The following is a 22,937-nucleotide window of genomic DNA, read 5'->3' as shown; positions in this document are numbered from 1 at the left end:
CTTACTGAGCCTGGGGATAAGGGGCTCTGGTTCTCACAGTGGGGTCAGTTTAGGGTGGGTGGGTGTGTAGCAGGCCGGGCCTATCACACCGCTCGAGCCCCAGCCGGCAGCACAGGGTTCAGGGATGGGTACACAACCCAAGTACCGATTTGGCTAACAACACTCCACACTAGAAATTGTTAGAATTCCTGGATAAACTGTTTTCCTATGGAGATGATGCTAAACTACAGAAAAACGAGCTCACGTTACCAAGAACCACCACACAAGAGTTCCTTCGAAACCAAGTTGTAAGAGGAAGGGCGCGTATGGCACGTTGAGCCCAACCCAGTCATGCTCGAAGCAGAACCTGCCTCCAAAATGTAAATGACAGACCAGGGACAATTTTCTCAAACCAGTTAGATAGAATCACATCACTTGTCAACGGAATCCTGTCTCCTTTGGTTGTGAAGCAGAGGAAGTTCTCACTGAAACGGCTTGGCCGACTCCTGCCAGGAGGGACCCTCAAGGTTCCACAGCAGAGAACTGCCTTCCCTACCCACTGGCAGATGGACGCCCCCCCACTCCCACGTCCCACCAAAGGACACAGGCAGCCAAAGGCAGCTTGGGCAATACTTGATATACGTCATACATTTATTAGTGAATATCCCTCTGAAATCAGCAACAATATTAAAAAAAATAATGATTGCACTACTTGGTCAAGCAGAACTAGCAACTTTCATTTTAAAAAAAGTACAAATCTGTTAAAAATTTCAATCAGTATACACATATATATATAATACAACATACTAGTCATGTTAAATGCTACAAACCAATGTGAATCCAATGGAATGGAAAAAACCACACATTTAAGCTTTAAGAACCATTTTTTTCTCTATATATTAGCATTTTCTCAAATACATACATGGGAAAAATGAGGTAACTGTAAAATGTGCAAGGAACAGGGCCCCCCAAATTACATATACTTGTATAGTATATATATATGCAATCACACATATATATATATAAAACCTTTCTAACACAGAACAGGTGCTGGGCCCAGCCAGGCTGGGGGATGCTGCGCACTGTCATGCCTAGGCCAGAAATTGGTAAATAAGAGTAAACAGTAACAAGCCCCCACCACAGGAAATCATTGGTAACATGGCATCTATAGCAAGGTCGGCAAATCACAAACATCTTAAATAATTGTTTTATAAATCTTTTTTTAATGATTTTTTTTAAATGTTGTGTTCCCCCCACCCCCCTGAAATAGCTGCTCACTGGAACCACTGCTGCAGCCGACACGATCGATCCGAGAGCCTGTTCCGCCTGCCCCAGGAACCGGAGGGTTTTGAAATCCTTTTGTTGGGTGGGGAAGGGAGGGGTTGGAGAAGATGGTTCTCTGTGTAAAACAGGTGGGGTTTCAACACTGCTATAAATATAGAAACGTCACCTGGAGTTCTGTACAGTAAGACTTTGGGTTGTCCACGGGGTGGGGCCAGGCTGATGGGGCCCTATGGCAGGCTGGGGAGGGGGCAGCCAGGGCTGCTGCCGAGAACGAGGGTGGATGGAGCATCCCTGAGGCAGCAGGCGCCAGGGGCTGCCTGCTAGGATGTGCCGGCCCCACACGCGGTTCGTTCGTTTGGGGCAGCAACCCCAGCTGGGGGTAGGACAGGAAAGGGACCAGGAGAGCGAGGAAGGGGAGCTCAGCCAGACCCTACAGGGGGGCCTCCTCCAGACCTTGGAGGACAGGGCTCAGGGTGGAAGGGGCCTCTGGAAGTGGGGCCCACGCCCTTCCTGCTCCCTGTCCTCTTGGGACTTCCCTGGAGGAGATTCGCCCAGGCAGGTGTGAGATGGGCCCTGGCTGGAGAGAGAGAAATGCCCTGAAAAGCGTACGGTCCCGGCAGGCTCTGGGGACGTGTGCAGTACGGTGCATGGCAGTTATCAGCTGAGCACAGACCCTCTAACCCTGCCCATGACCACCAGGCGCCCGGCCCGGCCCAGCCGCACACATGCATGCGGACCGGGTGGCACCCCGGGACCATTCCCTGCCCCTCTGGGCACTTGGTCCTGGTTGGTCCCTATACCCCCCCATTTAAGAAAAAACAAAACAAAAAAAACCCCATACTGTTTAAAACTCCACACCCCGAAATCCTACACACAATTTTGGGCCAAATGAATTAAAAAAAAAAAATGCTGCTCCTCACATTCATGCAAAATGACAGAGAAGGGAGATAGGACATGGGTCTGGCCCCTGTCAATGCCATGGAGGGGTGGCCACCAAGAACACAGAAGGTCACTGTCCTCGGCATGGCCCAGGCCCCTCAGGATGTGCCGCCTGGCTCAGGGCCTGTGCCTCTGTACAGGAGACTGCTTCCAATGCCCTCCAGCCTGGGGGTAGGGCTGGAATGTCATGCCTGGCGTTCTCTAGGGAGCCAGACGTACCCCTTACAGCAGGATGGGCCAGGCTGGCAGCCTGAATCTGACTGGGTCAAGGCAGGAAGACCCAGGTCTGGGGCTGTAAAAATGGCCTCATGCCACCATCTGTCCGAGCCTGTCAGTGCCACCTGGGCAGACAGCACACCATTTCAGTGCAAGAGACCAAGTGACCCAAGATGGTGTCCCCTTTGCCCATCCTGGGGCCAAGGATCTCCACCAGCCACACTGAGGGAATCGACCCCTGGCTCCCAGTGCTGGCAGGAAAAGGAGACGAGCCAGAGGACAAACGGGAGGGAGACCAAAGTCAGAGATACTCAAGCAGCCCTGTGGCAGGTCGACTGGCAGGCAGACTGGGGAAGGAGTCTTTGGAGCTTGGCAAATGCAGGGACTTATTGCAGGGGCTTCTCTCAGGCCTGACCCTGGCACTAGCTCTGGAGATGCAGGCGGGAACGACGGGGCAGGCCTGGGCCATCCCCTCCTCGTCCTCCCTGGTCCCCCCGGGTTTCCAGAGCTTCGGGCAGGGTTCTCCTGGGCAGCTGTGGGCCTCACTCGGCCTCCCTGGGCACCTCGGACGCGTCAGCCCGGCAAATGGGACACGTCCGGTTGGCCTGTGGGGAGCAGCCACATATCAGGCCCCATTCTCACCTGTCCCATCCCCTCTGGTGGGGACTCAGTCCCTGGAATACAGCCAGAACTTGTGGTTGATGACAGGATGAAGAGGGAAGTCCCAAGGCCCACCTCCTCCCTCACCATGAGGAATGCCCAGGAGCGGCCTGGGCTGCGTTACCTTCAACCACTTGTCAACACACTTGGTGTGGAACTCGTGGTTGCAGGGCAGGACTCGGAGCAGCTGGCGTGCCTCAAAGTCGCTGAAGCAGACCACACACCTGGGAGGACGGCAGAGCGTCACTTCCATACTGATGGCCAAGGAAAGGCTCATCTCAGAGCATGAGGCCACCCCCGCCCCTGGAGGGGGGTCCCCTTGCAGTCCATCTGCGCCCAGAGGGCAGGAGATGGGGCATGACACTCACAGCGTCTGCTCGGACTGATGGCTGTCTGGGTTAAATCGGTAGGCTGGAAGCTGCTCGATGTCTGCTTTGGTGAGGCCTCGGGGCTTGGCATCTCCCAGCCGCTCCGCCAGGCTCAGGAGGGCCTGTAAATGGGCAGGAGGGAACGGTCAGCAGCGGCCGAGGCCAGAAGACCCCCCATTTCCTACCTCCCAGGACCCCACAGGACCTCATAGTTCTCCATCTCCACATCATCCACGTCCAGATCCAGGCTGATGGTGGGTCCCACTGCTGTTGGTGACATTGGCAGCATCGAGCTAGGGGAGACAGGTACAGGGGACCAAGGTCAAGGTCAGCTGGTGTGAGGGCATAGAGCTGCTCCCGACTCCCTTCATGAAACAAAGCCCAGAGCTCTGCACTGTTCACACCGAGGCCCAGTGTTTGCCCCAGGGCATGGTAGGAGGGGAGAGCCCAGCTGGTGGGTGTGAGCATGAGCGTGAGCATGTGTGAGTGTGGTCTGCTGAGGGTGCCAGACAGCCGAGAGGCCCCTGGACCCCACCAGCTGTGTTTGGGTCTAACCGCGGGAGGCCCCAGGAGAACAGAGCAGCATGGCTCGGGGGCAGATGTGCTGGTACTTACAGGAAGTAGGGCAGGAAGCTGGGGTAATACGGTGGCGGGGGTGGTGGTGGGGGCGGCGGGGGCAGCGGCTGTTGTAGGCGGTACCTCTGGGTGCTCAGTCTCCGCGGCATCATGTGGGAATAGGGCTGCGGGAGGGGGGCCGGGACAGGTCAGCCGGCGGCCCGGCTCCCGTTGCCCCAGAGCCTGGGTGGGGGTGGCACTCACCACACCGAAGGACAGCTCCTGGTGCAAGGGATCGTGGGGCAGGTAGTGCAGGGGCACAGATGGGGACAGGCCTGGGCTAGGGCCAGAGGTGGAGTAGGTGAAGCTCCCTAGGGGGTGCTGGTCCCCCCGCAGCTCCACGTCGTTGTCCAGCCGCTGCAGGGGCTGCAAGAGGCAAGGATGGGTCAGCTGGGGTCCGGGACAGGGAAGTCCCTGGCCCCATGCCACCCCCTCCAGCATTGGCCCCATTGCCCAGGCTCACCATACGTGGGTGCTGGGTCTGCAGCGATATGAACTGCCCAAGTGGCGCCATGTGGGCGGGCTGGGGGTGTGGAGCTGGCGGTGGGGGGTGCAGGATGTAGTGGTCACTGGAGATGAGGTGGGGGTAGGCCTGATAGGGCACCGGGAGCTGCTGCATGGTACACGCCTGGATCAGCTGCTGAGAGAGGGGCGGGGGGCTGGAGAATGTTCTTTTGGGCTCTGGGCTGGGCCTGTGCTTGTGATAAGGTCCAGGGGTCATTCCATCCAGCGAGAGGTCCGCACAGAAAGCCTTTGGGGGGACCCATTCCTCGCCTACACCACCCCCAGGCAGGACAGTACACTCTTAAGGTCCATAGTTACCACCCCAAACCACAGGCAGGCACTGGATGCAGGGAGGTCCCTGAGCCCTGAAAAGCTCTTACTGCACATGAACACACGCTTTTCTGGGCAGGGCTGCAGCCTGGAGCCAGGTGGCGCTCTGACAGCCTGGAGGGGCGTCGTAAGCTTGGCAGTTCTGCCCCTGGCCTGTGTGGGCCTTTCTCAGGGATGGGGGGTGTGGGAGGGTGGGAGGTGGAGGCCCCACTCACCGGGGGCGGGAGGCAGCAGAGCGGGTAGTGCTGCCCACTGAACATCACGGAGCATGCTGGGAGCTGTTGGGCACTGCAGCCAGGGATGTGCTGTCCTGAAGGCAGGGGGAAGCCTTGGGTTGTCACTGTGGTGACTGTGTAGGACAGAGGGACGGGTCCCTGGTGCACCTATGGGCAGAGACCCAGGAACTGTAGGGAGGAAGCCTGGCCACGCAACTCCCCAGGTGAGAGAGTCCTACTGGGCCACCTCCCCTCCCTTCTGTAGCTGGGATCTACGGAAGTACTGTCCCCCGTCCCAGGCCCCAGAAGGCAGAAAGAACCTTCTGGGAACCTGGGAGAGGCTTCCAGCTTTACCATGCACCCACCAGGCCCCAGGGCAGGCCCTTCCCGTCTCTGGGCCTCAATTTACCAACCTGTAAAGCAGGGCGCTCCCTAAACATGCAATGAGTTAAGTAAGCAAGGTGAAATCAGGGCCCTGCCACTTCTGCTTTGCAGACAAGCTTGCCAGAGGCTGGGGAACATGGGATGGGGGGCAGGTAAAGGTATTCTGCCTACCTGTTCGTGGAGATCAACCATGAACGGGCTCTGTTGGGAGGCTGGGTGCAGCATTCGGGGGCTCCCGCCGGCAGGAGCCGAGGCTCGGCGCTCCTCTACGGGGAGGTGTGGCAGTCGGGCTGGCGGCTGCTGGGAGGGTAAGCGCTCATCCTGGGCAGGTGGGCGGCCCTCGTGGCCAGGGCTGCACCACAAAGAGGAGGCCTCGGTAGGACTGAGGGGGGGCCACTCATTCACAGAGCATGGAGAGAAGCCAAGGCCACTGCCCACTGGGGAAGGGGGACAGCTCAGGGCCCTGCACCCCACCACCCTGGCCCGCCCCCGTGCCTCAGCCCAAGCTGACAGCCAAACACCAGAGGCTCCGGGGTCCACAGAACTAGGAGGTGCCTTCCTACCTTCCCTGGATCTGGCCTGCAGTGCTGCCAGGTCCTGCAGACAATCGCTGCTGACCCACAGGGGCAGAAGGTGGCCTCCTAGTCACTGCCAGAGCCCATGGTCTCATCAGGAGTGGCAGAGGGATGGAGGGGCTGGGCTGGGATTCACAACCCTAGGAGTCAAACAGACAAAGAAACTGAGGCACAGAGAAGCCCCGTCATTTGCCCCATTTGTCTGGGAGACAGAGTCAAACCTCTGCAGCCCGATTCCAGGGGCTGCTGGTGTCCAGCGCGCCTGGGCTACCTCCGCACACGCACTCTGGGTCTGACCCTCTTCTTGGCACTGGGGCTCAGGGCAGAGACCAGGGACAGGTTTGGCCTGCAGGCAGCCCAGGCCTCAGTTTTCTGCTCTGCAAAACGGATCTCGCTCCTCCTTGGGCGTTGTGGGAGTGTCAGAGGGCTTCTGAGCCAGGTGGCTCCAGGCAGGCTCCCTCAGGGTGGGGTTCCCCAGCTTCCTCCTCCCACCTGGCTGGCTCAGGGTTGGGGGTGGGGAATTCCAATCAGTCTTGGGCCCAGTTCTCCTTCCACTATTGCCAGGTAAGAGGTTCTGATCCAGTTCCTGCCTTCAGGGGCTCCCAGTCCAAGGCAGGTCAGTTTTGTTTCTTTCCATAACCCATTCCCACAGTGCCTACCCATGTGTGACTTCATTTACTCTTCAAAAAGGATACTGTCAGCTCCATTTTACTGAAGAGAAAACTGAGGTTCAGAGAGAGGAAGGGACTTGTCCAAATGTCAAAGCTGAAGGGGTAGGTGACCACAACCTTCTCACTGCACCCTGCTGCCAATGGGAGGGGTCTGGCCCAAGGGCTTCCCAGGAAGCGATGAAAGAAGCCAGCCACCAGTGCTTGGCAGGTGGGTCTGGAACGCAGCCAGGCCCTTGCTCTGGGGGCCCCACACAGCCCCTAAGTGGGAGGTGGGGCTTGCTGAGAAAAAAGGGGAAGCCAGAACCTAAGGAAGGAAGTTGAGTGGGGAACGAGGTGGAGGCGGGGCAGATCTCCTCCCTCCCTGGGAGCTGGGGGTCCAAGGTGGGGGAAGTTGGGGGGACTACTCATTAACTCCAGAGGTTGGGATGAGGCCCCCACAGGGAAAGCTCTGGAACCTGTCAGGCCCTGCAAAGCTGAAGGGTGCATCAAACAGGACCAGCCCTTTGCAGTTCCTGCCTCAGGGAGGCCCCACTGTCCCTCTCCATCTGACAAAACACCTCCTCATCCTCGATACTCAGCTTTACATGTTGCCGCCCCGTTGATACAGCCAGGGGACCTGTGTACTGTCCCCTCAACACCTCATTCCTTCCTGCCAACAGGCAAGAATATTTCCTCTGTGCTCGTCTTTAGAGCCTGGCCCCTAACTCTCAAAATGAGCCTGCAAGGGAGGCTCTTTTCCAGCTGACAGGACAGAGTCCCATCAAGGCCGCAGTCAGGAAGTGGAAGAGCTGGAATGCATACCTCTCCGGCCCAACTCAGGCTCTGGCACTTGGCAGAGGGGTGGGCAGGGCCCAGTGACCAGCTTGTGTCCAGCACAAGGAAGGCCTGATGTGATAACGCACACGGGAGAGTCCATCACACAAGGCCAAGGCCACAGTCTGGCAGCAGTGAAGTTAGTGCCAATGATTCAAAATTGGGAGACTAGTACATACACATTTGGGTTTTTCTGGTTGGGATGTCCAGAAAATCTGGTTCCACTGGGCCCTCATTTCTGCTTGGATCCCCTCACTTGCATCATGAGCTTTCTCTCCAGGCACCCCAGGCCCATTCCCTGTCTGACCACCAGAGGTGACTGGGTTTGTAACCCCTGGTGAGGCCAAGTGCACATCCTTACACGTGTGTGTACAAAACCAGCCTCCCTGATTCCTGCTAACAATCCAGCCTAGCAAACAAAGGCCAAGAGAGACTCAGAAGAACCCTCCAAATAACTGAAACAGCGGACCCCTGGCCCAACCCAGACCTCCTGGATCAGAATCTTTGGACGGTTGGGGAACAAGGGCACATAGATTTTTACTAAATTCTCCAGAAGTTTCTGTAGCACAGTCATGTTTAGGAACCTCTGCTCTAATAGACCTCAGAGATCCTGGGAACCTACAGTCCTGCCACAGAGGAATAGCAACAAACACTACGATATTTCCCATGTGCCATCTCAGTGAGTCCTCACAGCAACCCTCAGAAGTGGGGACACTGAAGCTTAGAGAGGCTAAGGTCCAAGGCCAGTCGACTGAAGTTGTGAACACACTGGGACACGACCTAGGAAGTGGCCTCGACTGCTCCTCTTGTGCCAGGTTATCTTGCTTAAGTCTGGGTAGTGTCAAGGCTCATGGGTGCAGACCCCACAGAGGCCCAGACCCATGGGAATCTGCTCTATGGCCAGCCCCTCAAAGACACCCACTCCTCGGAAAAGGGAAGTAGCAAGGAGCTCAGAAACCAAACCAGCAAACAGAAGGGACTCCAGATGTGGACACTGATGCCACAAATGACAGTGCCAACCCCTACATTCTCACACATGACACCCCGACTTCTGGCTAGAGTCCTGGGCACATCACTTCCCCTCTATGAGCCTCAGCTTCTTCATCTGTGAGTGAGTCCAGCCCAATGACAACCTCCCAGTAGATTGGCAAGCGATGCTCACAGGCCCCGGCAGGAGTAGTCTGTAAAGTTGTAAGGGTGAGTGATCACCGTGAGAAAACAACAGAGGCTGCCCTCCACCCCCACCCCCCAGGCAGAAATCAGGGGCTATTACTTCAAGCTCTGCAGGAAGCAGCTGGGAAATATGCCTCCCTAGGGGATACCCCAGCTGGCAAGGGAGGGGCCCCTGGTCCCTGAAGTCCTACTAGGAACAGAGGTGGCAAAGAGCGAACATACCCACTTCACAGTTAAGGAAACTGAGACCCAAAGAAAGGAAGTAACTTGCTCTAGGCCACAAAGCCAGAGAGGGACAAAATTGGTCCTGGCTGGCCCCTGGGCCCAGATTCCCCCAACTCCTGACTGTCTCGCTAGCATCAGTAACCCCCAAAACTGCCTAATCCCAACTCTCTATTCCAGGCCCTAAAGGAGATCAGGACAGCTGTACGGTGCTTGTGACTCCTCCTATTGTGGAGAAAAGCAAGGGAGGCTCAGAGTTAGAGATGGCAACGTGCTCAAGGTCAAACAGCAAGGGTGGCCATGCTCTCAATGAGGTCTGTGTAAATGGGTCTTGAGGGTCCCATCCCTAAATCCAACCTTGCATGGAAGCAGGCACCACACCTTGCATCCATACCCTCCCCCAGGAGGCAGCCGACTACCTACTTTCAGTGCCCCAGCAGCTACCTGCATCAGGGTCTAGGGAGCCCCTGTCATGGCATGTCACTTGGGGCCAGGGGCTGTCTGTAGGAAAAAGGGGCTGTTCTGCAGATAAGCAAAGTCAGCCTCTGAGAGCATGAGTAGACTAAGCAGGAAGCGAAGCCCCCTCCCAACTCTCCCCACCCCAAGAGGTAGGCCAGGCCCAGCATTGCCTGGTGGGCAAGCAAAGCTCCCCCCACGTGAGGTGACTGGAGGCAGTTGAGGGCAGGACCAGCAGGCTTGGAACTAGGAGTTCTTGGCCAGCCCGACTCCCTGAATGGCCTGGGTCAAGGAAATCTCTTTGCTTCTGAGCCTCAGTTGCCACAACTGTAAAATGAGGATGGAAAACTCTCCTTCCCAGAGCATCCATATAAAACCAGAGAGACAAGACTCAAGAAACCTGGTGGGCACGTTAGTGGGATAGGAAACCAATATCCCTGAGGGGCAAGCCCCACCTCAACGCAGGCCAGGTACAGGTTGAGGGGCTCGGGGGAGCTTCCTCAGCCACCCCTCCTCGGGGAAGGCGGTGCGGACACCCGCCCGGAGAGGGGCCTCCCTCGTCCCCTTCTCACTCTTTGGGCCACACTCGGAGGGACATGAGGAGCGGGAGGCCAGACTGCGGCGTCTGGGCAAGAGCGCTGTGACTTTAAGAGCGGAGGATCCCAGACCATGTGCTCGGCGTGAGACAAAAGCAACAACAAAGGAAGTGGCGGCAGCAGGGGGAGGGGGCGGCTCCTTCCTCTCCAACCGCAGCGCTCAGCCTCAGGAGAAGGGAGACTCGTCCTGGCCTTGGGGGGCGCTGAGAGGAGGACGTCTCCGATCCTAGAGGTCTGGCCGCTCCCTCCAGACCGCCCGTAATTAACCCCTGCGGAGTACCCTATATCACAGCCCCGAGTCCCAGGGGAGGGGGGCAGGAGTTTACAAGGATGCGGAAATCGGGAGTTGGGGGCTCTGGCTCCGACTCACCTTCAGCCGCCAGGCCACACGTTGATTCCTTTGTTCCCGATCTAGGATGGCCAAGCTGGGCAAGGGGGCGGGGGGGCCAGCCTGGACACTTTAAGAGCCCCCGCCCTGCGGAACAATGTGCTCCCCTCCCCGCCCCCCAGTCCGGGGGGAGTCCGTCTCCTGCCGGGGCCCTCTCTTTGTCCGTCCGCGGCGTCTGCCTCGCGAGGCCCACGCGCGGTCAGCCTCTCTCAGCCCAGACCCTCCGGGAGCGGGAGGCGGCGCAGGACGCGGCCAGGTTTGCGCAGCTGCCCGCGGCTGGCCCTTTAAGAACTGTCCGCAGCGCCAGCGGAATGTAACAAACCCCACATTTGATTCACAACATTCGAAGCGGCGGGGTCGCGCGCTGGGCGGGAGGGGCCTCGCGGGGGCGCGCCGGGAGGTTCCGGCAAACAGTAGCCCGCAGCTGCCCGCGGCAGCCCCGCCCCGCGAGTGCCCCGAGAGCCAATCACTAGAAGCGACTAGGCACGTGATAAGCAGGCCGCCATCTTGTAAGGCAGATTTTTTTTTAAAAACCTTCTCGCCCCCACCTTCACACTTAAAGTGACCGCAGCCATCACAGGCAAGGGGCGGGGCCACGGCCTGACTAAAGATGGGAGACCCCGGGGTGGGCAAGACCAATCAGCTGCAATTCGAACTTGCTATGCAAACTCCCGAACCACTCGCGCCTCTGAGGCTGTATCCCTACCGGAGAAATGGGTCCCGCCGGGAGAGCTGCAAACGGACTTACTGTGTCATGGTCCCCTCCTCGGAGACGGGGTGCCGCCTGGGACACTGAAGTGCAATGGGGCCAATTTTCGACCAGGCTGGGACGTCCTCTTAGGCCAGCCAGGGTGGTTAGGAAAGCTCTAACAGCTCTGTGCCGGCAAACTCCCCGGAGATGACGTCAGCTCCAAGAGCTACATCGCTGCGATGACATCATGGCCTGGCCGCCCCCCATCTCCTTGTTTATACTACGCGGCGGCTTTAAAAAGCTGAGACGGCCTGGATTGCCCAACGGACCAATAGCGGGCAACCCATGTAAATAAGTTAACGCCTGCCCGGCACGGGGATTGGTCCTGCGCGCACTGACGTCACAGTGATATTTTAACCGCCCCGCCCCCAGCGTGGCCAGGGAAAGGGGCGGGCAATAGTTTGAAGCTTGAACTGCGGAGGTCTGGAGCTCCAGGTGTTCTCAGCTGGGGTCCTGGAGTGCTTCTTGGCTAAGGGGGTTGGGGAACTAAGCCCAACGAAGTCTTTAGTTTTCAACTGTACTCCTCCTAGCAGCTATGAAACGGAGGGACTACTACAACTTGCCCATTTTACAGATGGGTAAAGAGGATCAAGAGGGGTGTCACTGACCCCAGGTCACACAGCTAAGAAAGTGTGGCTGAGCAGATATTTGAACCTAAGCCAAAGCCGAGCTTCGTTCCTCTTTGTCTTGATGCCTCTTCAGGAAGACATACAAAGTGGGATATAACCCCATGTTGATTATTTAAGCGAAAACAAATCAGTAATGCCCTAAAATATCCAGAGCTGGGAACAGGCCCAATAAAGAATGGTGTGTGCCTATAATCAATAACTGGGCTCCTCTGTATGGAGCTGCACTGGCAGAGGGCTACCTCCAAGACAGCCTTAAATGACATGCCAGTCCAAAATGTTAACATTTCCTAAACCTGTGTGGTGGGCTACTGGGGTAGTAGAGGGTAGTGTCATTTTCTTTGCTGCTTTGGTATAGTTCATAATCCCAAATTTAAAAATAAAAATTGAAAACAAGATGCTGAACAGAGTTTAACAGCATATGTATCTGTTTTTTAAACATTAGATATATACAATATCTGCACAGAATATTTCTGGAAGGATATACAGGAAATTGATTGACAACTGTCTTCAGGGAGAACTGGAACAGCACACTGGGTCAAGAGGATAGTTTCTTTTTAATTGTATGTGTTTTTGTACATTTGCTCTTAAAAAAGAACACCTATAGAGTATAACCTACTGAAAAGTCTAAAGAAAATTACTGTCAGTGAGTATGGTTTTAGTCTTTTAAGTCATAAAAACTTCTGTTCCCTTAGAGTCAGAAATCCTCCTTCAGGAAAGGTATCCAAAGGAAAAATCCAGAAGTTTGGGGAACAGACATGCTTATCGAAGTGTTGTTTAGACCAGCAATAATCTGATACTGCACTGTGGATATGCAACCAGCAACACAATGACTGAAAATGGTACCCTGGGGGCTGTCTGCAGACTTCTAGGCACAGATCAAGTTCATGATGCATTGCTACCGATTTTACCTGGAAAGCCAAACTCTCTCCATCACAGTTAACACTATGTGTTCCTGAGAATAAATGGGGATGTACAGGGTGATGGCTTTCTCTAACCATCTCATCAACTCTCTTCTCCTATATCCCTTCCAATCTTTTATTTTTCCCACTATGCAAAAGCAATTAGAAAATCCCACATTCAAAGGTGTCTACATTGTTAAGACAACACCCTGCTTGCCTGTGTAGGGATAGAACCTGCAATGGCTCCCTATTGCCTGGCCTTCAGGGGTATGCTTACTAAGATCCCCCACCAAACTTTTCAGGCCCACCTTTCCCCAACCCTCTGGCCTTCCCTGCCTGCCAGGGATGCCCTCTTTTTTTCTGTCCTTTGAGGCTCTACTCCCATCTCACCTCTTACAGGAAGCTGTGAAGTCTCCAGTTTGTACTGAACTACCCCATCTCTGAACTCTGGGGTAGATGCATCCTGACCTTCACTTCAGGTCATTTAATTTGCACACAGCCCCATCACAATCCATCGCTCCATACTCTTCTCCTGACCTCATTTTACAGGTGAGGATCTGTGGCTCCAGGATGTGACCTTGCTCCAGGCCACACAGTGAGAAAACCTTCCCACTCTCTACCCTCAGAAAGTGACCCTTCAGCCACAATCCAGTTATATACTTTGAAGCCACCAAACCTCTGACTGTACTATTCTCTCTGCCTAAAACACCCTCAACACCCTCTACTCACCTCTGGCAAAACCCTGCTTAACCTTTGGGGCTTAGCTCACAGACGGCCTCCCAGGGCCTCCTGACCCGTCTCTGGCAGTCGGCTGCTCCATCTCCCTCAACACACAGCATGACTGTCATCATATTGCATCAAGACAGCAGAAGGCTAGCTCCACACGACTGCCCCTCACTACCTCAGCAGGGTCTAACTCACATTGGGCAGTGGATGCCCAAGAACATCCACTGGGTTTGACTCTTGCCCCTGATGCTACAGGGCCAGGAAGTCCCCACCCTGTCTTCTCTCAAGCATGACCCTCTGGGGCCTTGAGTAAATCCCCACAGCCCCAGAGTTCTCCCCAGGGCCAAAGACCAATAATACCCCCACCACACACACCTGAAAAACTTTCCTGGGCACATGCAGAATCACTCTGGAGCACGTGGGAAGGAGGCTCAATTTTACCAGATTTTCCATAGAAGCCAGAAATCTGGACTTGCCTGTGAAACCCTCTCTCAGGTTCACCGACAAGTCTTGCGCTTTGGAACCCCATGGGGGGATGTGGCCTGCACACCTCCTGCATGCCTCAGTCTCATCAACCCACTCTACTCCACCTGGAAAGCCTGTTCTGTTCCTTTCATCTTACAGATGAGGAAAGTGGCTCAGGAAGAGATCGCAGAAGTGTGGTCCATAGGTGGTGGCTCTCCCTTGCCCAGGCAGCTGTCAAGAGGTTCTGTGGAGAAATCGGGGTGTAGGGTCTTCTGCATGGTCTGGGCAAGTCCTGTCCTCATCATCGGCTCACTGGTCCTCCCAATGACCTAAGAGCTGGGCACCAGCATTTGTCCCATTTCACAGATGAGGAAACTATGGGAAGAAGGGATATGACTCACCCATTGTCATACAGCCATCAAGGGGTAAACCTAGGATCACACTGTGATCCCATATTAAGTCTGATTCGTGCCATGCAAATGTCAACACAGGGTTCCCAAGGGTTGTTCAATAATCAAAAGCACATATGTTCTCGGGCATGAGGACAGAGACCATGGAGGCTCAGGGATTAGTGGATGACTCTAGATCACAGGGTGGATGAGTGGCAGAGGGGTTCAAATCCTGACTGCTCCAATACAAAACACTGGATGCTCCCAGACGCAGGCTCCTCTGCAGGAGATGGGAGGGATTCAGCTTGGGCAGGAAGAAGGCGGTTCATCTGTTCCTGCTGGGGCCCTGCCACCTTCCATTGGCCCACCCAGGAGCCTGGATAGCTGGCTGCCATCCTCCCTCCGTCAGGGTCAGAAAGAACCCCACTCGTTTCTTCTAAGACCTGTCAAACTCTCCTCCAATAAACCAGGCCCAGGCAGAACAGAGATTGAGAAACCACCCAGGGACACACAGGACAGCTCAGGACTCAGACCTCCCAGCTACCAGCGCCTCACACACTAGGGTGGGGATTGACAGGCCCTCTGCCAAGCCCTCTCTGTTCAGGACAGGCCTATACACACCACCCTCACATGAGCCCCAAGCTTTAGCTCCTCTAAAAAGAAGCATCTTTGTGCAGATGCAGGAAGGGTGTTCCTGGGTCTGAGGCTCAGGTCTGCAGCACTCTGGCTCCAGCTTTGAAACTGTGGGTCAGTTATTTGGCCTCTCTCCACCTCAGTCTCTCATTTGTAAAATCAGGACATTGATAACAACACTAGTGGCAGATGACGTTTATTGAGTACTTAGTATGTGCCAGCTCTGTTGTTCACCTCCTATTGGCTACTGAGGAGGCAGGCATACATTCATGTGTTAAATAGACACTCTGAAGCCGGGCTGTGTGGGCTTGGACCCTGGCTTTGTCTATTAGCTCCGTGACCTTGAGGAAGTCACCATCTCTGTGAGGCTGTTTGGCCAGGTGTAAAATGGGGGTGAGAGTACATACCTCAGCGAGTTAATAGTGGCTCTCTCTCACTATCTGCATCTTTGGCGCTACCTGCCTGACTTTCAGGGTCTGGAGCTGCGCTTGGATGGGGGAGTTTTGTGGGTATGACGCTAGGAGGCGCTCTGCTCTCTTTCCCGACTTCCTCTTCCCTGAAGCTCTCACTACTGGAACCCCCAGGGTCTGCACAGGAGGGAACAGGTACCGTCACCAGGGGCTACAGGACTGCAGCACCGAGCAAATCCAGAGATGTGAATCCACCCGAATTCCCCATTTTCTCTCCGTTTTAAGTGTCTCTCTTACTCGAAGACCAACTTCCTACCACCATCCCCCTCGGGCCCACAAGCCTTCTCAATCCCCAGCACCAACTCGACTTGGGCTTAGTGGTCCTCAGGCAACGGAAGCTGTACGACCTCGGACAAGACACAGACCCTCTCTGTACCCCCCGGCGATCCGACATCCTGAAAGCAGTAACGACGGCGCTGGGGTTTAGTGATCTGTTCTCCGGACCCGCAGCCACTCTAGGGCAGGGCCCAGGACGCTCTGTCTCCCCAGCGACTGGCACATGGAGCGCTGGTAAAGTGGGACCGACGTAACAAATCCAAAGGACTGCAGCTCTTAGTCCCGGACGCCTGGGCCCCAGCTGAAGCTGTGACCCACCCGGGTTTGAGATTGGGGCATGCGCAGGGCACACTGGGACTTGTTCCCAGGGGCTTCCCGAACTGGGGTACTTGGACCTAGCGGGCAGACAGCGGCTAGAAGGGAGCGGCTCTCGCTCCGGGTCCCGGGACGTCGAGCTTCGGCCCTAAGGATGCTGGCAAAGGCCTCGCTGGAAGTCTCCGCTCTTCTCTGCCAGCCCGCGTCCGCCCCCTAGAGCTCTGTCCTCGTTGGCCCTGCGCCGGGGGCGCAAGGCTCAGGATCCAGGCCAGGCATTACCTGGTGCCGCGGCGGGACTCCACCCCCATCCGGCGGCCAGCATGTAGCTCCCGCAGTAGCCCGGGGTCCCGGTCCTGCTGCTACCCACACTGTGGCCCAGCGCAGTGGAACCGTCCGCGGACCTCATCACGAGGCGCGCGGGCGCCCGCGGGGCCTATACCGGCTGCGTAGCTTAACCTCCGCTCCCGCGCGTGTATGGAACTACCTGGACTGCACCAAACGCGCGGGAGCGGGGGGTGAAAGGGGGCGTGGTGTTGTTCAGCCACGCCCGCTCAGCTTCCCGCGGCAGAGGGAGGGCAAAGACGAAGTTCCCAGAACCTGGCATCCTAGCCACAGGTTTATTGCCCACAGTGACATTGGACTAGTGACTGATTCCGTCTCTTAGTCTATAAAATTGGGAGAATAATATGACTCCGTGGCCGTTCAAAGAACGGTTCCTTCCCAGAGAGTCTGTCCCTCTCCCCCAACCTCGTAGTGAAGTTGGGGCATTTCTGAGCCTCAGTTTCCTCGTTTGCGAAGTGGAAGCAATAATACCTCCTCGGGATGGTTGGGAGACACCAGTGACAAGAGGAGGCGTATGCCCATCGCTGGAGCCAACCAAGATCAGAGCATGGTGGATATCTGCTCAAGCTGGCCTTTCCGAGTGCCGGAGGGCATCTCCGATGCCCCGCATCCAGGGCGTATTAGGCGGGTGAGGACTACAACTCCCAGCGTGCCCCGCTCTGGCCCGGCCACCTCGCGAGTTGTAGTCCCTTAAGACCTCGCCTCCCAGAGTTGGCTTCACGAGGTCCCCTTTTCTCAGCTCAGGACTTGGCTCCTCAGGTTAGGCCCGCTGCTTCGAGGCCAGCTTATTTTTTTAAAGCTTTCAATTGTTGAGCTTTTGTCACAGTCAAACAATATTCTAAGTGCTTAACATGAATTTGCTTAGTTATTCCTTAAAGTCTAACAACCCAGTATTGGAATATTATCACTCCTGTTTTATAGATTTGAGAATTGAGGCATAATGAGGTAAAGGGATTTTGCTAAGAAGTGACAGGACCCAGGATTTCTACTCAGTGGCCAGGAAGGAAGCCTGATGTGTACCTGAATTGCTACCTCAGCTGCAGATCTCGCTATCACTGGCCCTGTGCTAAGTGCTTGATGGCATTACCTCATTAATCTTTATAACGAACCTGACTTGGGTTCAAATGTTATGTCCATTTTGTAGACGAAGAAGAACCTGCTTTCTACCTCACTTTGGTTCATCCTTTAACAAATGTCTTTTCCTTTTTTTTTTTTTTAACTAGAACTACATTAAGGCCTAATTTAGGGTATACTCGTACTTTACAGATACAAACATTATCTGTAACCCTATCTGTAACCTTATCTGTATCTATGTGTATAGCTTAGTGAATTGTTCATAAATGTATGCCTCCATACAACTAAAACCCTGATCAAGATCTAGAACATTTTCATCACTCCAGAAAGTTCCCTCTTGTTCCCTCCAAGTCAGCCCCCTCCAAACATAACTATTGATCTGGTTTCTGTTACTATAGATTAGTTTTATGTGTTTCGAACTTTGTGTCAATGGAATGACTGGCTGTGTAAATGCTGCCTTTTCCCCCTCGGTATCATGTTTTTGAGATCCATCCTGTTGTGTGTGTTAGTAATCTGTCTTTCCCCCCCCCCCAGATTTATTGATATATAATTGACATATAACATTGTGTAAGTTTAAGGTACAAATATGATGATTTGATACATGTATTTGTTGCAAAATGATTGCTATGTTAAGGTTAGTCATTCACCTACATGATTACCATTTTGTTGTAGTTGTTATGGTGAGAACATTAAAGCTCTAACAGCATCTTTCAAGTCTAAGATAGATACAGTATTGTTAACTATAGCTACCTTAGACTCCCAGAAGTTATTCATCTTATAGCTGAAAGTTTGTACCTTTTTTTTTTTTTTAATAAGTTTTATTGGGGAATATTGGAGAACAGTGTGTTTCTCCAGGGCCCATCAGCTCCAAGTCATTGTCCTTCAATCTAGTTGTGGAGGACGCAGCTCAGCTCCAAGTCCAGTTGCCATTTTCAGTCTTTAGTTGCAGGGGGTGCAGCCCACCATCCCATGTGGGAATTGAACCGGCAAACTTGTTGCGAGCTCGTGCTCTATCCAACTGAGCCATCCGGCTGGAGTGGAGGGCGCATCTCACCGGCCCATGTGGGAATCGAACTGGCAACCCCATTGTTCAGAGCTCACGCTCTAACCAATTGAGCCATCCAGCCGCTCGAAAGTTTGTACCTTTTGACCAACATCTTCTCATTTCAAGTCGCAGCATCTGGCAACCCCATTCTACACTCTGTTTAGATGTATTTGACTTTTTTTTTTTTTTTTAAGATTCCACATATAAGTGAGATCATGAAGCATTTCTCTTTCTCTGTCTGGTTTAGTTCACTTAGCATGATGCCCTCCATGTCCATCCATGTTGTCGCAGATGGCAGGATTTTCTTTTTTTATGACAACGATATCCCATTCTATATCACATTTCCTTTATCCATTCATCGTTGATCGACACTTAGGTTGTTTCCATGTCTTAGCTATTGTGAATGCTGCAATGAATGCTTTTTAAAAAAATTTCTGAGCGGGCCCAGTGGCTCAGGCGGTTGGTGCGCTGCCTTCCTAACGCTGAAGGGCCGCAGGTTTGATTCCCACATGGACCTGTGACTGCGCCCTCTACAGCTAAAATTGTGAACAACAGCTCTCCCTGGAGCTGGGCTGTTGTGTGCGGCTGTAAATGGCCAGCGACTGTCTACTGACTGCCTCAGCCGGGGAGAGCACAAGGCTCATAATACCAGCAGGGGCCAGGGAGCTGTGTCCTACACAACTAGACTGAGAAACAATGGCTTGAATTGGGGGGGGGGGGGCGGGGGGGGGAAGGTGGAAGAAAGGGGGAAGAAAAAAAATGACTCAATAATATTCCATTGTATGAATGTACAACAGGTTTTGAAACTTGATCCTCTGAACAATTGACCTCTGAGTTCCAGCCAGCATAGTTTTTCAGTTTCCTCAAGGGCCAGGCTCTTTCCAGAGTGGGGTTTTGTATACACTGTTCCCTGTGTCTGGGCTTCCCTTTCCTTCCTCTGGGCCTGGCCTACTCTGCTCTCACACAGAGTCTCCATGTGTGGGGGCAGGGACGCACATCCCCCCACACACCCTCCCAGTGCCCGGCTCTCAGCACAGTGCCTGGCACAAAATGAGCATTCAGTGTGTTGAATGCACACAGAAGTGGCAGGGGGTGCTCAGACTGTAGAACAGAGCGGTGAAGGATTTTGTACTCTGCAAAGCCGTGTGCAACATGGAGGGATGGCTGGGAAGTTGAGGAGGGATTGGACACATTCCTAGCAAAGAGCCACCCTCCGCACAGGCTCTCCAGGTGGCCTTGAAGCCATCCACTGTAGGGGGCGGCATGTTCATGATTCAGAAGAAGTGGTGGCTTAGAGAGGAGTGACTTGCTCCATGTCATACAGCTAGTCCGGGGCAATGAGGACTTGATTTCAACTTGATCAGTGTCTGAACGCATAGTGGGTACACACAGGAGGTTGCCAGCAAAGACAGGAAATGAGGAGGTTTGCAGTTCAAAATTTGTCAAAACCACACACCCAAGACAGTGACTATGAAGGAAGCTGGAGGTGCATCTGAATTGCTACCTCACGTGCGCATCTCTCTGTCACTTGCCCCGTGCGAAGTGCCTGACTGCATCACTTGATTCAACTTTTTTTTTTTCCATTTTCTTTTTTCTTTGGATTCATCTTTATGACAAGCCTCCGAGTTGGGTTCTGCTGTTTTGGGGCATAACAAGACATCGAGGCTCAGGGAGAGGAGCTCCCTTGCCCAAGGCCACCCACTGGCAAGTAGTGGGCAGGGGATTAGGACCTAGGTCATCTAAGTCCACATCCTGGCCTCTTGGCCCCACTTCTGCCTGGCTTCCCACCACTCCCTGAAGCTGACCCTGGGCTCAGACCTGGATCATTACAGCCCAGAGCCCACTCAGCCAATCAGCTGCCTTGTGACAGGCAGACAAGTGTCCCTTGAGATGGGCAGGGCACCATCTGGCCACACCTGGCTCATCCAGATGCTGTCCAAAGGTGGGCAGGCCAGGACATGTCCTGTGGGGGCCAGAGCAGTGACTCAGAACTGTTGGTCTCAGAAGGCAGTGCAGGGAGGGGGAGCAGGGCGTGGGTCTGGGGTCTGCCCTGCCTAGGTCTGGGCAGAGAGAGACAGGCAGACTCCCTTGGTCAGAGACAGACCTTGAGCCTGGCAAGGAGTCGCCTGCCTCTCTTGCTACCAGTTAGGCCACCAGCTGTCCCACCTGCCACTCCAAACACTAACATTCGCTGAGACTTTACTCTGGGTTGGGCACTGGGCTCAGGACTTTAAGTGTGTGACTTCATTTTATCCTGACCGCCACCTTCTGAGGTAGACTTCATACATTGCTCACAATTTAAAGATGAGGAAACTGAGGCTTAGGGAGGTTCTGTAACTTGCCTCACCACAATTGAATGCAGCCCCTGACCCCTGAGCCTGATATCTGAATAATTACACTGTAATAGTCACGCCAAGTGCCATCCACCTCCTGTAGCATCCTCTCCTTGGAGACACACAGGAGGAGACTCCTCTCAGGTGTCAGAACTCAGAACTGTACCATAGCTCCCAGATCCTGGCATCTTCTCTCTGTCTCTCTGTCTCTCTCTGTCTCTCTCTGTCTCTGTCTCTGTCTCTCTCTCTCTATATATATATACGTATATATATATATATAACATATATAACATAAACATATATATGTATATGTATATATACATATATATGTTTATGTGTATATTTAAATGGATAGATGCTGGACTCCATGGATCCTGTTTCCCTTTTTGCCTTGCCTGCTGGGAAGCTTGGAATTCAATTCATGGCTCACTTCTGACAATTACCCAAAACTTAAGGGCAAATATTTAAATATTTTATGGACGCCAGTCAAGCCTAGATGGCTCCTCATTTTTCTCACTTGTTTTCCCTTCATCCAGATTTCTTCACCTTTTTAAGCTTGTTGTAGCATTTTTCCCCCAATTTTTAAAAATGGTAGTAAAATACACATAACATAAAATTTACCATCTTAACCATTTTTAAGTGTACAGGCCAGTGGTATTAAGGACATTCACATGGCTGTGCAGCCATCACCACATCCACCTCCAGAACTCTTTTCATCTTGTAAAACTGAAACTCTGCCCATAAAAGAGTAACTCCCCAACCCCCTCCCCCCCTCCCCCTGCCATGCTCTATTGTACGGTCTGTCTCTTTGAATTTGCCTACTCTAGGTACCTCATGTAACTGGATTCACACAGTCTTTTTGTGATGGGCTTATTTCACTTAATGTAATGTCCTCAAGGTTTATCCATGTTATAGCCTGTGTCGGAATCTCCTTTTTAAAGGCTGAATCATATTCCATTGTGTGTATAGACCACCTTTTGTTTACCCATTTATCTGTTGATGGACACTTGGGTGGCTTCCACATTTCAGCTGTTGTGAATAATGCTGCTATGAACAGATGTACATGCATGTATGTTTTCATAATCTATTTTGAATTTGGGGGTTTGAAGAACAAATATCCCTGTTAAGGTGCCTGGCATATAGTAGCTACCTGCTACATACCTACTGACTGTGAGTCGGGTGTGGCCCATGCCCAGTGGGGAGGCCACTCGGGGTTATGGCAACACAGGGAGCTTGTGCCCTGAAGAAGCTGTGGGTTCAGGGCCCTGAGAGCTCTGGCGGGGGTCATGGGGTGCACGCTGCATGCCAGGCCACATGCCAGGAACAGTATCTCCATTATCTGGTTTTATCCTCACAAGAACCCTGTGAAGTAATATTATTTTCTCCAAGTTTTGAATGCGGATGTCCGAGATGTATGGGGAGAGGTTGACACCCTCTGGGGGCCTCGGCAGAAGGGGAACAGCAACAATGACCAAGCTCAAAGCTGTCCTCAGTCCTCTGTGAAAACCTCAAGCTTGATGGTTACACTATTTTACTAGTTCCCTCTCCTGACCGCACACTGTCTCATCTCCTCCACAGGTCACCTGCTGTGGAGGCCCCTTGTAGCGGGAAGAGGACCAAGGGCCTGGAAGTGGCCCTAGATGTCTACTGTCACCCTCCCTGCCTCCTGCCTGCCCCAGGGCTGGACCTGGCTCCCAGGTGCTCTGGGCTCAGGCTCTGCTGGGCCCTCTCTCCTGTGGCCTGGGTCTCCATCCTGGGAGCACCGGGGCTGCCAGCGCTGTCCTGCCCTCCGGCCTCCTCCCTCGCTGTGGTCAGTGCCTCCCCGCCCGCACGCCCGCCCGAGGAGTCGAGTCAGCCCCATTCGGGGGTGCGGTCTCTGGCAGAGTTAATGATTGCTCAGGGGAGGCGGAGATGGTGCCAAAGTCTGCAGGCTGTATGCTGTAAGCCCCAGACGTGCCCACCTGTGCCTGCAGGTGTCCATCCGCCGCCGCCGCCTCCGCGGCCCCTTCCGGTGCACAGGTAGGGACCATACAGCTCCGCTGCAGCGGGGCGTGGAGTCTCCTGCCAGGGGTAGGGACCAAGTGGGATCGTTGGAGACAAGGCGAGTTTTGGGGGTCCCACCCCCAGCTGGTTGGGAGCGCTGGCCTCAGGGAGTGAGCACAGGCGCTGAGTTGGGCAGCCCTGGAGTGAGTCTCAGCCTGG

General features: G+C 54.1%; 2 protein-coding genes across 12 annotated transcripts in view; one reads left to right on the top strand and one right to left on the bottom strand.

The window, feature by feature from the left end:
- Positions 1 to 601: 601 nt before the first annotated feature.
- Positions 602 to 16,398, bottom strand: RNF44 (ring finger protein 44). Of its 10 annotated transcripts, none has more exons than XM_074313439.2 (11): positions 16,221 to 16,398; positions 6,058 to 6,209; positions 5,666 to 5,876; positions 5,111 to 5,278; positions 4,525 to 4,701; positions 4,266 to 4,427; positions 4,062 to 4,186; positions 3,652 to 3,739; positions 3,447 to 3,568; positions 3,203 to 3,302; positions 602 to 3,023 (listed from the first exon to the last, which is right to left on the bottom strand). In XM_074313439.2, the coding sequence occupies exons 2-11, from the start codon at positions 6,162 to 6,164 to the stop codon at positions 2,961 to 2,963; spliced, it is 1,323 nt and encodes a 440-aa protein (XP_074169540.1). In that variant the 5' UTR covers positions 6,165 to 6,209; positions 16,221 to 16,398; the 3' UTR covers positions 602 to 2,960. The 10 variants fall into 10 exon arrangements, with proteins under 10 accessions (XP_074169540.1, XP_074169537.1, XP_019611668.2 ...); XM_074313436.2 differs by lacking the exon at positions 16,221 to 16,398 and adding an exon at positions 11,137 to 11,382; XM_019756109.3 differs by lacking the exon at positions 16,221 to 16,398 and adding an exon at positions 11,137 to 11,380 and having other exon boundaries at positions 5,666 to 5,846.
- Positions 16,399 to 16,791: 393 nt separating this feature from the next.
- Positions 16,792 to 22,937, top strand: part of CDHR2 (cadherin related family member 2) — a 32,655-nt gene continuing 26,509 nt past the window's right edge. The window contains exons 1-2 of one of the 2 annotated variants that reach the window (XM_088798589.1): positions 16,792 to 16,911; positions 22,314 to 22,754. The gene's annotated coding sequence lies outside the window, so the exon portion shown is untranslated. Of the gene's footprint in view, positions 17,043 to 22,313; positions 22,755 to 22,937 lie in introns of both variants that reach the window. The other variant, XM_019756063.3, reaches the window with a different exon arrangement.

The sequence above is a fragment of the Rhinolophus sinicus genome, chromosome 5 (assembly GCF_057876585.1).
Source record: "Rhinolophus sinicus isolate RSI-liver-muscle chromosome 5, RSI-T2T, whole genome shotgun sequence".
Classification (NCBI taxonomy): Eukaryota; Metazoa; Chordata; class Mammalia; order Chiroptera; family Rhinolophidae; genus Rhinolophus; species Rhinolophus sinicus.
This window is presented reverse-complemented; position numbering and strand designations above follow the sequence as displayed.